Genomic DNA, 14,898 nt, shown 5'->3' with positions numbered 1-14,898 from the left:
AACAGACTGAATTTGTAGCGAACACACCAGTTAATTTGTTTTTCCGTCCTGGCTTCATCAACCTGGTTTCCGGTCCCAGAGTACTGAGTACCCAACTAGTCTTTGGCTACAGTAATGGAGTGGAACAGCTGCGATTATCTCCAAAAGTCGTCTGCTCCCGTGCCTCCCTTACACGTGGAAAGACACAGCTTTAAAGAGCCCCAAGCCACTTGCCAGATTTGATCTTCAGTCGGGCCACCACGCGCCGGCACGCGCCGGCCGGCGGAGCAGCACGTGCGCGGCTCTCGCGAGCGACCCGGAGCCCAGAACCCGACAGCCCAGCCCCTCATGACGCGCGCCGCCACGTGACCCCGCCCCCTGCCATGGGCGGGGCCGCCGCGGTGGCGCTGGCAGGCCGAGCGCGGGCTGACTTGGCTGCGGGCTGTCTACGGAGCGGCTGGGAGGTTCGAGCTCTGTGCGGGGGGGTGGACTGGCGGGCCGGGGAGGCGGGAGCTGCGGGCGTGGGCACCAAGCACGCGTGGGGAGCGGCTCCCGTATTCAGCGCGCGCGAAGGAGGGCGGCCTCGCGCTGCTCCGCGGGCAGGTGTGCTGGGGCTTCCCTGTCACGTGGCCGAAGAGACCCGGGTGTGGGACGGGGGCCTGCAGACCACACCTCCTTCAGGCTGGAGGCCGGAGCGCGGGGGCGTGGCCAAAAAGACGTGACCCTCGAGGGTCTGGCCTTGGAAGGCCCTAGGGGGGTGTTGGGCATCCCTGGAATTAGGGGAAATTGGAGAAAACACCCAGCCTCTTATTACCATGGCAATAAGGAGTCTGGCGCCCTTGGGAACTAAGGTCCTGAGGGAGATGGAGGGGCTCGGGACTCCTAGGGGGAGCCCAGATCCGAGCTTGAAACGATGGAGTCGGGGCAAATGAGTTCAGAGGTCCTTGGGTTCTGGTCCTGGCTGCACCCCAAGTCGCAGTGAGCGCTCCGGCAAGCCCCTGCCTTTCTGGGCCCCCAGTTCCTGGCTCACCTCCGCGGGCGTCAAGGGGCCTTCGTGATCCGAGGCCTCACCTCTCTGGTCTGCCGTAGGATGGGTCTCTCCGCCGCGGCCCTGCTGTGGGGCCTCCCAGGGCTTCTCCTGACCGTCGCCCTGCACCCGGCTCTCTCCCCGTGCCCCGCCCAGGCCTCCGTGCCCGCGCAGCGGGACTACTGTGTCCTGGGTGCCGGGCCCGCGGGGCTGCAGATGGCCTACTTCCTGCAGCGGGCCGGCAGGGACTACGCCGTGTTCGAACGCGCCCCGAGACCGGGCAGCTTCTTCACGCGCTACCCGCGGCACCGCAAGCTCATCAGCATCAACAAGCGGTACACAGGCAAGGCCAACGCCGAGTTCAACCTCCGCCATGACTGGAACTCTCTGCTCAGCCACGACCCCCGGCTGCTCTTCAGACACTACTCCAACGCCTACTTCCCCGATGCCGGCGACATGGTGCGCTACCTGGGCGACTTCGCAGACCGGCTGGGGCTCCACGTGCTGTACAACACAACCATTGCCCACGTCACTCTGAACAAGGATCAGCGGGCCTGGAATGGCCATTACTTCATCCTGACCGACCAGAAGAGCCAGGCATACCAGTGTAGGTAAGGAACCGGGCTCCAGGGCTCACCTGCTGAAGCCAGTGCCTTCCCTGGAAGAAGGAAACCCCTTGGTTGGCCCGTAGATGTGGGAGAAAAGAGGCATTTCTGCCCATCCTTGCTCCCACTGAAATCCAGTGCTAAGAGGTTCAGTTCAGCCATCATTTCCCAAGTGTTTCCTAGAAATGTATGTACTCAAAGATACTTGAAAATTCTGACCATTTCTTTCCTCCAGGATTTTTCAGACTTCAGTATCTTCACATTCACTGAAGGACTCCAGCATTGGGTGTTGAGCATTGTCTGAGCTTATGCACCCACAAAACTCTTTTTGTAGAGCATCTCCTAGAACTTGTGTTCCCCAAAATACATTCTGAGAAATACTGGCAAGTGTCCAGCAAGTGTTAGACAGGCTCAGTAGGATTTCTGAACTGAATGAGAGGGAGGGCCAATAGGCAGTGCTGCCAGGATTCAGTTTTAACTCGCTTTGACTTGGGAGAAAGCTCAGCATAGTCTAGAGAACCCAAATTCAGAGTTATATGATATACCGTGCTTGTCTAATCCTCACAAGGATCCTTTGAGGGAGGTTCACTGATGCCCATTTTACGGATGAAGAACTGAGGCTCAGAGAAGTTAAGTAACCGGTGCCGTGTCACACGGCTAATAAGGGGTGCAGCTGCCACTTGAGCTCACATCTTCCTGACTCCGAAGCCTGTGTTCTTAACGCTGTGCCCGACTGCCTCTCCGTTCCCGGCCGTCAGCCTAGCACCTGGCTCCAGGCAGGTGCTCGATCACGGTTCATTTTCTCATGCCTTTTCCCAGAGGCTCAGCCTTGCTCCTTGCTTGTTACAGCCCAAGGAGAGAAGGGTTGGGCCAATTTGGACCCTCGCATCTTAGGCAGCAGTGCTACAGTGTAGGGGATTCAGATGTGAGCAAATGGACAGGCCAAAAAGCAAGGGGCCACAGAGGCTGCCCAGGCCCCTTCTCCAGGCCACCCGGTCCTGTTTTCTAAACTACCTTGTGATCAAACCATTCCTCTGCAGGCTGGCAGGGTCCGGCTCCCAGCCTGTCCACCACGGGATTGTAATCCCCACCAGTGGAAAGAGCAGGACTCTGGAATTAGGCTGACCTGTGGTCAGATTCTGCCTCTGCCGTCTAAGGAGCTATGGAGGTCGTGGGCCCACGTGGAGCCTGCATCTCCTCACCTGTAGAGCAGGCGGAATAACACCAATGCAGAGCTGCTTTGAGCAGTAAGATGAGGCAGAAAGCACTTAGTACAGGGCCTCGCACAGAATCACCACTCAGCAGATTCTGCATCTGCCACGCAAGTAAGAAAGGGGGAAGCAGAACGTCTTTCATTTTCATGACTAGGGTGGTACTTGGTGAGGCTGCCATGTTCAAAACTAAGTGAATTAATCCATGTCTCATGGCGTCACCCTCTCCAAAGTCAGAAAGTAGAACTAATTCTCACGTTTGGTATAATCCCAGGAAGGTGTAAAGGAAACTGCACCCACTGGATCACTCAGTGAGAGGCCAGGGTAAGGTCTCAGATGCACTGGGACAGGTCAGGAGGTGGGTGAATAAATGAACAACCTGCTTTCTTTTAGGAGCCAGCAGTCTGGGTGAGGCGGGCGAGCCAGGCAGCAGGTCCAAAGAGGGATTTTTCACTTCGTGGTCTCATAGCTAAGAGGCTAAGCCATCCTCCCTCTGTCCCCCACCTGCAGCGTCCTCCTCGTGGCCACTGGCTTGTCAGTGCCCAACCAGGTGGACTTCCCTGGCTCCGAATACGTGGATGGCTATGAGTCCGTGTCCGTGGATCCCAAGGACTTCGTGGGTCAGAATGTGCTGATCCTGGGCCGGGGGAACTCGGCCTTTGAGACGGCGGAGAACATCTTGGGTGTCACCAACTTCATCCACATGCTGAGCCGCTCCCGGGTCCGGCTCTCCTGGGCCACCCACTACGTCGGCGACCTCAGGTATGCTGGGCAGGTACTGTGTGTGCTGTGCTGCCAGCCCCTGCCCCCCGCCCAACTAACCACCCTGGCCCCTGAGGCTTCCTTACCCGGCACAGACTTCTTTCTCTCTCCTGACATTCCCCTTGGGCCCCAGGGCCATCAACAATGGCCTGCTGGACACCTACCAGCTGAAGTCCCTGGACGGGCTGCTCGAGTCTGACCTGACGGATCTGGCCATTGTGAAGGACCTCGAGGGCAAATTCCACGTCACCCTGAAGTTCTTCCTGGAGGAAGGCAACCGGAGTGCCGACGCCGTCCCCCTCCCCCAGGACGATAACGACAACTTCGCCTTGCGCGTGGCCTACGACCGGGTCATCCGCTGCCTGGGCTGGAACTTCGACTTCTCCATTTTCAGCAAGTGAGTCCGAACAGAGGGGAGGAGCTGGATCTCTCAGCAAAGCCCTCTGGTCAAGGCCCAGGTGGACAAGGAGACGCCAGAGGGCTTGAACAGATCCTCCTGTGCCATCAGGTCACACAGGGACCCAGAGCCCAGCCTCCAGTGCGGCTTGAATCCTGGCTCTGTCCCTGACCCACCACATCTTTAACGCGAACCTCAGCTACTCTGTCTGTTAAATGGACATCATCATACCTGCCTCCTAGGGTCACGGTGTGGTTTAAATTTGAGCAGGAATGTAAGCACTTAGCTCAGTGCCAAGCCTGTAAAAAGTGTTTCATACATAGCAGCGATTTTTATTCACAGCCCTTTCCACTCACAGGTCCCTCCGACTCTCTGCAGGGGGTGAGCTCAGCAAGAAGTACCCCCTGGTGAAAGCCAGCTATGAGTCCAAAGGGAGCCGGGGCCTCTTTGTCCTGGGGACTGCCAGCCACTCCGTGGATTACCGGAAATCTGCTGGGGGCTTCATCCATGGATTCCGATACACAGGTGAGCCCGGGAGAGAGGGCCGCTGTCCCCAGGGTCTGTAAAGAGACGCCTGATTCCCTTAAAGCAGCCTTAACAGCAGTTGATTGTCATAAATTCCCTGTGGGGCAGGCAGCAGTGGGTTTTCGTGGTCTGAGGACACATCTAGAGAAGTACCAGTTAAGGTGTAAAAGTAAGTACATCTGGGGGTGGCGTGTTACCCGCATCACCATGATTGGCAAGGACTGCTAACCTGGGGAAGCAGCTGCATGGTCTCAGGGGTGCGGCTTCATAACCTCCCTAAGCCTCTGTTGGCCCTCCCAGATGTCAGAGTTGTAAACAAGGTGAATTCTTCATCCCATAGAGCTGTTGTAAGGACTAAATAAGGTAATATCTGGAGACCGTGGAGCTGTGAAGTATTACGTACACATAGACTCTCTGGGTACCAACAAATTTCAATAAAAGTTGCAACTAGATTATATCAGCTCTTTTTCAAAACTCTCAGTACTAAGGGCACCAATTTTCTGCGCTCTGGGTAGCCCGTTGGATGGGTGCTTTATTGCATGACGAGTGTTACATGGGCCAGTTAATTTGACCATAAAAACACCATAAGGGGGCTTCCCTGGTGGCACAGTGGTTGAGAGTCCGCCTGCCGATGCAGGGGACACGGGTTTGTGCCCCGGTCCGGGAAGATCCCATATGCCACGGAGCGGCTGGGCCCGTGAGCCATGGCTGCTGAGCCTGCGCGTCTGGAGCCTGTGCTCTGCAACGGGAGAGGCCACAAAAGTGAGAGGCCCACGTACCGCAAAAAAAAAAAAAAAAAAAAAAAAAAAAAAACTATAAGGATCCTTCATCCTGATGTTTCTATATTTAATGTGATGCCTCACTTGCCTTAATGCTACTTTTTGCATTTCACTCTCCTTCCGGTTTGACAGGGAAAGATAATCATGCTTTGCTGTTGATTTCCGGGCGATATGTTTTATACCCTTTGCACGTTGTCAGGGAAAGAAACCGAGAATGTTAGCTGTCTGTTTACCAAAATATTTGCAAATGGAACACACACACGTACACAGAATGGGAGGAGTCTGTCTCTCTAGCTGTGTCCCCAGCAAGAAACCCTCCTCACGTTCCCGTGCATGTCACCCTTCCTGCACCTGCTGTCCTGACAGGTACTGCCCCATCCCTCTTGCTTCCCTCTGTCCTCTCATCTTTCCCCAGTTCACATTCTTAATTCTCCCAACAGCCGCATAAGAGACATCTTGTTATTTCAACTCCATTTTTCGTAGAAGGAAACTGGTACACAGAGAAGTTAAGTCACTTACCCAAAGTCACCCAGCCAGTGAATGGCAGAGGTGGCATTTGAATCCACACCTGTCTGACTTTGAGGCTCCCAGCTGACCACTGAGCTTCAGGCAAATGGGAAACAATCCTGGATGGACAGGCCACCAAGAGCTGTGATCACTCCTACTAGCTGGGGACCCCACTAGAGGGAGGGGCAGTGTGGCTGTACACAGTACATCCTGCCCGACCTTGCTCATCATTCAGCTGAAGAAAAGGCCCCCAAGGGAGACAAGTAGAAAACAGCAAGGCAGAGGAAAGCAAGATGAAAGATGGTAACCTCAGAAGGTAGGGCCTGCTGGGAACCCTGCCTCTCCCCCTCCTGTCTCTCTCCAGTCCATCCCAGCCTCACTTGCCTGACTTGGGACCTCTTGGTCTCTCCTGACTGGTCTTCCTGCCATTGGTCCCTCTGGCTTCCCACCCAGCCACTCCGGTACCTACCAGAACACTGTTCTTTAAACAGGAAAACCTCCAGGGGCTCCCCAGCCAGGTCCTCGGCATGGTATCCAGAGTTTCGTGCAGCCGGCACCAGCTCGCCTGCCCAGCCTGGCCCTCGCCTCCTTTACAGAATGTGCCAGTTTCTCGAGGTTTTATGTCTTTGCACTGATGCTTCTTTTGTCAGGCCCCTTCCCACCCATCCCGAGCTGTGTAATTCCTCATCCTTTCACAAAACGCAGCATAACCTTGTTTCCTCCAGAGAACCAGATGTCTGTCTGTCTGTCTCGTGAGGCTGAACATCCTTTCCTGTGACCGTTGGTCGACCCAGTCTCCCATCACGTGAACTGTCTGTCTGTGTCCTCGCTGGTACTGGATTTGAGTGTTGTGTTGGTTCATTTCGAGGAGCAGGCACCTGTGTGTGGTGCCCCAGTGTCACTGCTGTGTAAGGGCAGCCCCAGGTACACAGAAAATGGCCCCCTGTTGTTTGAGGTAGCTGTTGCTTTTCTATCCTTCCAGAAATATACAGAGCATCTCAAAGTAGAACTCAGTAACAGATGTGGGTTTCGGCTGTGAACAAGAGAGAGCAGTCAGAGGGTTTCCATTTGGGAGTCTCCCATAGACGTGGGGACTGTGGGGTGGGGAGAGATTGCAGAGGAAGGCTCTGGGTCTGGTTTGGACGCGTCACATGTGAGGTGACAGTGGCAGGACTTCCATATGCAGATGGCCTAAAGCAGAAGTGGGCAGTCTCGGGCCTGGGGACCAAATCCAGCCGTGCCCGTTCATTTCGCGGTCCTCTATGACTGCTTTCCCACCAGAGGCAGAATTGAGTCAAGTGAGAGAGACCGTCTGGGCTGCAAAGCCAGAAACACTTCCCATCCAGCCCCTTTCAGAACACACGTGAGGACCCTGCTCTAAAGGCACCTTCTTGGAGCCGCGCAATACAAGCGTGTCCTGAGTGCAGAGCTGGTGGGGCTCTGCGTCCCTCCCCACCACCACCCCCCAGCCCCGGAGGTGAAAGATAACATCTTAAGGGCAGCGTGCCATTCCTCCCTCTGGCCATTTCAGTGCGTGCCGTCCACCGGCTGCTGGAGCAGCGTCATCACGGCGTCACCTGGCCATCCACCAAGCACCCCATCACACAGCTGGCCAGTGCCATCATCCGGCGCGTCAACGAGGCTTCTGGGCTCTACCAGATGTTCAGCGTGCTGGCCGACGTGGTCCTGTTGGAGGAGTGAGTAGTCAGCCCTCGCCTTCCCACTGCCCCTCCCCCTCCCACGCCGTCGTGCTCTTCTCTGCCTGTTGCATGTGTGGAAGAGCCCAGTGGTTCTTTCCTAAGATGAAGACGGCTGGTGGGGTGGGCAGGGAGGCTGGGGATCAGTCTATTCTGGGGAAACCAGTGACATCAACACCACAAGCTCTGCTGACAGACAGACAAGACGTGAGTGTGACTGCAGCTTTGCCACTTTCCACCAGTGTGACCTGGGGCAAGTTACTTAGCCTCTCTGAGCCTTTCTCTCATCTGCAATATAGAGCTAATAATACCTACCTCGCAGGACTGTAGGAAGGAGTAAAGGTAACTGGTAGAAAAGCATCTGGTACCAAACAGATGAGCAGTGAACTGCAGTGATGACAGATCACCACCTGCGTGGATTTAAGAGCTCCTTGGGCCAGACCATGTCGGCTCCTTGTCAATCAAGTGATGAGCAGCGGATCACAGAGGACGCTCCCTGAGGAAGAAACCACGCAGAGCAGGGAAGGGAGAAGAGCTGGGGGCGGTGAGCAGTGGGGCTGGTTCTGAAAGGACACGGGGCAGGTGAGACGCCTCAGAGGGAACAGTCTGCTCCAAAGCCAGTGAGTGCAGCAGCACATCGAGTTCAGGGACCTGCAGGAAACTCAGTGGTGCTCAGAGCAAAACCCCCATCACCCTTGACTCCTCTCTCTTTCATACCCATTCACAGCATCCGTAGGTCCCATCAGCTCTACCTTCAAACTGTGTCTAGCATCTGCCTCTCACTAGCCCCCCACTGCCACCTTGGTCTGGTCCATGAGCATCTCTCACCTGCACTAATACAGCAGCCTCTCACCTTTGACCTCATGGTCTGCTCTCAACATGGTGGCCGGAGTGATTGTTTTTTTTTTTTTTTTGGCTGCTGGTGCGTGCGGGCTTTTTCTAGTTGCGGCGAGTTGGGGCTACTCTTTGTTGCAGAGCACGGGCTCTCGGCTTGCAGGCTTCAGTACTTGTGGCACGCAGGCTCAGTAGTTGTGGCTCGTGGGCTCTAGAGCACAGGCTCGGTAGCTGTGGCTCATGGGCTTAGTTGCTCCGTGGCATGTGGAGTCTTCCTGGACCAGGGCTCGAACCCGTGTCCCCTGCATTGGCAGGCGGATTCTTAACCACTGCGCCACCAGGGAAGATCCAGAGTGATTCTTTTAAAACTTGAATCACTAGAATTCAGTTCTGTTCACTATCTTCCCAAGGCCCGCAGCTTCCCTTCCCAGCCCAGATGACACCCGACATTCCCATCGTGGCACACATGGCCCTCCTTGACCTGCCCCCGCCGACTTCCCCTCCCCTCCCCCTCGCTCCACTCCAGCCACACTAGCCTTCTTCCTGTCCCTTGAACATGCCAAGGTGTTCACTCACTCCGAGGGCTTCTCCATCACTGGTCTCTCAGCCTGGCTCACCCTCTCCCTAGATACCCACTCAGGTTACTCAGCGTCTTCTGTCTTCTCTCCCCAGTGTAAGTCAGGGCTCCGCTGTAACAGTAATATTCAAGGGAGACGCGCAGGCCTGATCAGTGTCTGTACGCGGTTTGACGGGCGCTTCTAGGCAGGAGAGGCAGGCGCACGCACACACCACACGCACGCACGCCCACGTCTGGTACCCCTGCCGCAGCACTGAGGGTCTTACGCACGCCGTGTTGCCCCTGTCCCCAGGAATGCCACTGCTTTTGAGTACCTGGAGGAGTTCCCCATGCAGGCGCTGGCCCAGCTGGAGGCAATCACGGGAAGAAGGGCAAGGCACGGGCTCTTCGTCATCAATATGGAGTACGGCCGGAATTTCTCTGGCCCCGACAAGGACGTCTTCTTTTATGACCGCTCTGTGGGGCACACGGAAGACGCCTGGCTGTCTAACTTCCTCCATCCTGTCATCTACTACTATAGGCACCTCCCCACCGGTGAGCTGGGTCTCCGCTCTCCCCCGAGCGAGGGCACTCCTCGGACCCCAGCGCCATTAAGCTGTCACGCAGCACCCTCAGCTGACAGGAGGGGGGCCTCTAGGGGCTCTGCCTAGAGCCTAAATGGCGCAGATGGTCCAAGAACGATAAATGCTATTCCCAGATCCTGGCCCACACATCGACCTGGGTGGGCCACGTGTGGAGCGGCCTGATCACCTCCAGGCACCACGTCGTCAGAGGGACACTGTTGTTGCCGTCTCCAAAGGAGGCTGACCGTGGAGTGGGGAGCGGGGATCTGGGGACTGACTCTTAGAAGGAACAGGAAAGGGAAGGGGAACTGGTTAGCACAGGAGGGGAGTGGGAGAGCCGGGCAGTGTTCCCAGGGCTGTCCTTTCCTCGCTGTGGGACCTTGGACCATTACTTAACCCCGCGGAGCCTCCGCTTGCTTGGATGTGAAATGGGGGTGGCCATGGTACCCTCCTTGTAGGATGAGGGTTAATGAGATGATACAGCACAACGCCAGCATGGCGCCCAGCACGGAGTAGCTACCGAATGATGACCAACCTGGGGAACACGACTCTTGCTTCCAAACTTGAAGGGATGTCCCCTGGAAGAGGATGATCTAAAACTAGAGGTCGTTCCAAAGGGCGGAGGTAGTGTCAACAGGTAGAAATGACAGGAGCGCAGGTTGACGTTCACTCTAAAGGAGCAGCGCATCGTGAAGGCTGCCGAGGGTGGGATGGGCCACCTCCCAGAGTCTCCCGATGCAGGGATGGCCGTGGCTTGGTGCCCTGTGGCAGGGACACACAGGAGGGCACCCACCAGGTAGGAAACTGGGCTAGAGGGGCCCGAAGACCCCTTGGATGCAGGACCCCGAGTCTCCTCACAGAAAGGCCAGTTTCAAAGCAGCCACAATAGACCTCAGCTCACGTAAGTCTTAGAAGCAAACCAAGTTCAAGTGACTGGTCCTAGTTCTGCCCGCTGACAGTGCAGGGGATGAGTCTAGGCTAGTCCCTCTCCCTCACGTCCACCCTCCAGACATTTGGAAGGACAGCTGAACAGGCTGACCATGGCCCATGCAGAGGTGCATCAGGAAGGCTGAGCGCGAGGGGCTGGGGGGCAGGCACCTGGGATGCGGCCCTGGGGATGGAAGCCCCGCGCTCGGCTCTGACATGGCGCCCTTTCTCCTCCCCACAGAGCAGGAGGTGAGGCTCCGCCCTGCAGGCTGGCCTCTGCCGCGGCCCGCGGCCGTCCACCACATCGTGGAAGATTTCCTGACGGACTGGACGGCCCCGGTGGGGCACGTTCTGCCCCTGAGGCGCTTCCTGGAGAACTGCTTAGACACCGATCTCCGGAGCTTCTATGCAGGTAACTTAAGTTTCCCGAAGGACAGAGGGGCTGAGCTGGGGGGTGAAGACGACCAGGTAGATCCGTGCCCTGTGGAACTTTAGGATGTGCGTCTAGAAACCCAGACCCAAGACTTCCATCTCCTACGACGGGAGGACTCGGTGTTCACAGAAACCCCCTCCCAGTACAGCACACCTGTAAACACTGAATAAAATGTCTTTTTTAAAAAACCGGCAGGAAAATAAGGGAACTCCCCAGAGGCTAAACACCAAGAGAAGCACAAACCCACCGCTGGTTGTCAGTGGCCTAGAGCCCGGGTAACTGACCAGCACTTGGAGCTGGGAAGACGAGGCTGGAGCAGGGTAGGATGTCTGTACAGAGACCTTTAAATAGAGCTGGGATCTCAGTAGGTAAAGGAGAAGGCAGAAAGCACTCCCAGGAGAGAGAGAGGAGACGCACGCTTTTTGGCTCTGGGTAGAGTGGGGGGAAAATGTCCCCTGAGAATTTCCATCCACTAGGCCTCACTCATGTGAGTTTGGGGCCAAAGTTCACACTATCGTTGTGGTGCAGAAATCACAGAAGTCAATGTGAGTCTTCTGTGAGGACACATACCTTAAAACTAGGCCTCAAAGAATTCCCCCAGATAAAGTTCCCAGGAACATGAACTCCCAAGCAGAAATCACTTAACGCATAAGGATACAAACTACCATGAGGGAGTGTCAGCAGAAGCAACACTCTGTAGGATGAAACCTACAAAGACTGTGGGAAATGGAATGGTCAGAGAGAGGATGTAATGTATGTCCAAAATCTGTAAGTAAATAAAAGAGAGATTACTGAAAATAGAATGAAAGGGCAGGACTACCAGAATTGACTGGGCAGATTTGAGAAAGGTCCAACTAGAACTTCTGGAAATGAAAATATAAACTTGCAACTGGAAACTCAATGTCAAGGTTAGTAGCACATTAGACAGAGATGAAGGGAAAATTGGTGAACTGGATGGAAGATAGCTCTGACAGTCAAAGTGAGAGGGACTTGGGGAGAGAAGTCTCACGATCCCCAGGAAGACCTGACCAAAACAAGCCAAATTTCTGTCTTTTTTTTTTTAGCCCCCTGAATTACCAGGATACCCACTCCTTTTTTCTGTCCAGCAAATGTCTGTTGAACAGTGATTGTATTTCACACACTATTCATATCACACCAGGTTAGAGACGGTCAGTCCTCGGCCTACGGGTCAGAGAGCAAGTGTCCTTCTTTCATCCCTCAGTCTACCTTGAAATAAAAATGCATATATTAAGGGGCATGGCTTAAAACAATACTTCAAGTTAATAATCTAAATGCATGTAGATGCTCAAACAGGGGTAGTTCATAGAGCAGAGCTAAGCAGCTTTGAAGTACTAGCATTCTGCAGACATAAACTCTGACCATACACTTACACATGAAATTACCCACTATAGATCTGGAGACCTCAGCTGCAAAACCTCTGTCTGTTTCTCGAGGTTTCAGGAGTACACAGAGATGCCAGTGCCTGTTAGGGAGTGTATTCCTACCCTGAGTTACGGCTCCTGCCGACCCATCGTCACAGGCCCTGCAGCCTCCTGGCTCCTCCTCCCTAGATAGCCTCAACAGTACAGGCCACTGAGTGTCACTGCCTTGAGCTTGAAGGAATCCTCCCCACAAAGGGCCAGCTGGCAGAGGGTGGGCTTTCCCTCCACCCGGTTAGTGGATGTGCAGCCGCTAGTTCTGGACCCAGATCTGCTGGGCTTCTCCACCCCCGGCCCCTGCAGAAGGGGTGACGTATGTCATAGGAGGAGGTGCTTGCCAAAAGGCCACCTCACTGCCCCTCTCCATCCTCTCCCACATCTGCTGCCGTCCCTGCTCAGAGAGGATGGTCATGGACCATTCTGGCAGGGGCCCTCTGTACTACAGGTCAGAGGTAAGGTAGGAAATAGTTTTCCTGTAGCACCTCACAGCGTCCTTTGGTAATGTGCCCATTCACTGAGGCAAGAGACTCAGGTTGGTTTTCTGACACTCACTCCATCTTCCCATCCTGTCTAAATCCCTTAGAAGATTGAGCCCACCTCTGTTTCATCCTTTCTATTCTTTAAGTCAAAGTTATATAAGTGCTTGGCTAAAAGGCTTTTTCACCCACTTCCGTTCCCATTCCCCAGAAGGAATGACTTCTAGCTCTTCTGGTTGTCTCTTAATATTTCTAAATAACACGTATCCACAGCTCTTTCTTCATTGATCACATTTGACCTACACACCAACTTTCTGCTGTGGCGCAGACGAGGGTCTAGCAGTTTTATCTTTACGTCCCCCACAGTGCTTAGAATCGTGCTTTACATACAGTATCTGCAGCTCAGACATTGTTGAGGGGATGAATCTTTGCGGGGAACTCTGAGCTCAAAATGGAACTGACCACCAAGTTCCCAGCCCCCCGGGGTGGCTCCTGGAAGAGAAGGCTGAGGGGCTGCTCCTGGGTGGCTGAGCTCCCACCCTGCTAGCGCCACGCACAGCAGCATGCGGGCCTCCCACCTCTGGGAGCTGAGCCGTCTCTTTGGTTTGCTTTCCTTTCCTTTGGAGCCTTGTTTTTCCAAAATGCTGAGGCAGCCTCCCAGTCTTGGAACCTCAGGGAGGGATGAGATCCACGGCTACCCAGGTCAGACGTGAGATACCCAGAAAAGTCAGCTCCCAGGCTCAGGGGATGGAGGGAACCGGGTGAGGCCCCTGGGGCATTGGCACCCCCTCCCCTTGCACCTCTCCCCACATCTCTCAGCCCGGTCTCCTCTTGCTTTTGTGCAGAGTCCTGTTTCCTATTCGCCCTAACACGCCAGAGGCTGCCACCCTTTTGCCAGCAGGGGTACCTGAGAACACAGGGGCTGGTGGGAACTGAGAGCCTCCGCCAGCACGGCGTGGAGAGCGGGCTCCTGTGGGACTATGCCACTGTGGGCCGGGGGGACAGCGGCCAGCAACCTGGTGACCACGGGCCAGGACAGCACCCTCTGGCTCCAGGGCCTCCGGTCTCGCCCTTCGACAGCAACAAAGAGGAGCTCTGATGGCCAGGCTTCTCCCGCCCAGGCCCACAGTCGGCCCTGCCCTTTCCCCAGGGTTCAGTGCTCCCACCGACGTGATTGCCAGAGACACCTCAGATCATCGCAGTGACCGCACCAAAGCCACACGGAGGGCACGGAAGGGCTGAAGGGCGGCCACTCGGTGGTCTCCCTTCCTGTTCGGTTCAGAGGTGCCTGGGAAGTGGGGACCAGAGAAAGCATCTTCTGCCAGATGGAAGGGAGCTGCCTTCCACACCGGACTTGTCTGCAAATGAGCTGTCACGGAGCACCAGGCTGGCCTCACTTCTGTCCCCATCAAGTGCCCAGTGGTTCCTTTTCCTTCCAGTTGTCGACTTAAAAAATATTCACAACCTAAAAGTTGAGAGTTATGTTTTATTCAGCGGGAATTCTTAAGACTTCAAACCCAGGAGGCAGCATCTCAAATAACCCTGAAAGAACTGCTCCGACGAGGTGAGCGGGGAGCCAGGTTATACAGAAGTTTTGCAACCAAGGGCAGGTGGTCTGAACATCAAAAGATTATCGTTAATTAAAGAAAACCAGATATCCCAAGTTTAGGAACTTAGTGCCTTTCTGTGTATGGGAAGATGCAAGAGTCTGGGCTCACTGAAATCTTTCCTTTGATATGTACCTCAGCTGTCTGGGGCCAATATCCTATGTTTTCACATCCTGAGTTTCCTCAGGGCTCACCGGGGTGGGGGGGGGGGGGGTGGTGGCTGCAGTCTGAGGGCTGCTCAAAGGCAGGTATTCTTTCCTTCCTGAGCTCCCTCAGGGCTCCCCAGCTCACATCAGTGGTGGCTGCAATCACTGATGAGTGTGGCATCCTTTGTTTACTGATGTAGCGGGAAATACTGCATTTCTCAGATCCTCCTCTTGGTTGGAAATTTGACCAATATTTGGGAGACATTTCATGACCAAATTTTGTCCCACGGCACTGGGAGGCGCATCCCAGATCGGGTGAACATTTTTGTTGATGTGTCACTCCAGGTGCTAGTTTCCAGATTAGGCCCTGTTGATAACTAAAGATTCTCTGGATCCTCTGTCTTACT

The 14,898-nt window shown here is 55.0% G+C and overlaps 1 protein-coding gene across 1 annotated transcript; it reads left to right on the top strand.

Annotated features, from left to right (window-relative positions):
- Nucleotides 1-405: 405 nt before the first annotated feature.
- On the top strand, nucleotides 406-13,837 carry FOXRED2 (FAD dependent oxidoreductase domain containing 2; the record flags this gene model as incomplete). The annotated part of the gene is made up of 9 exons (XM_082849815.1): nucleotides 406-443; nucleotides 1,069-1,617; nucleotides 3,333-3,584; nucleotides 3,718-3,981; nucleotides 4,340-4,506; nucleotides 7,324-7,489; nucleotides 9,193-9,434; nucleotides 10,632-10,802; nucleotides 13,584-13,837. The coding sequence occupies exons 2-9, from the start codon at nucleotides 1,070-1,072 to the stop codon at nucleotides 13,835-13,837; spliced, it is 2,064 nt and encodes a 687-aa protein (XP_082705941.1). The 5' UTR covers nucleotides 406-443; nucleotide 1,069.
- Nucleotides 13,838-14,898: the final 1,061 nt, after the last annotated feature.

Source organism: Leucopleurus acutus (assembly GCF_964270905.1).
Source record: "Leucopleurus acutus genome assembly, chromosome: 11".
In the NCBI taxonomy this organism is placed as follows: domain Eukaryota; kingdom Metazoa; phylum Chordata; class Mammalia; order Artiodactyla; family Delphinidae; genus Leucopleurus; species Leucopleurus acutus.
This window is presented reverse-complemented; position numbering and strand designations above follow the sequence as displayed.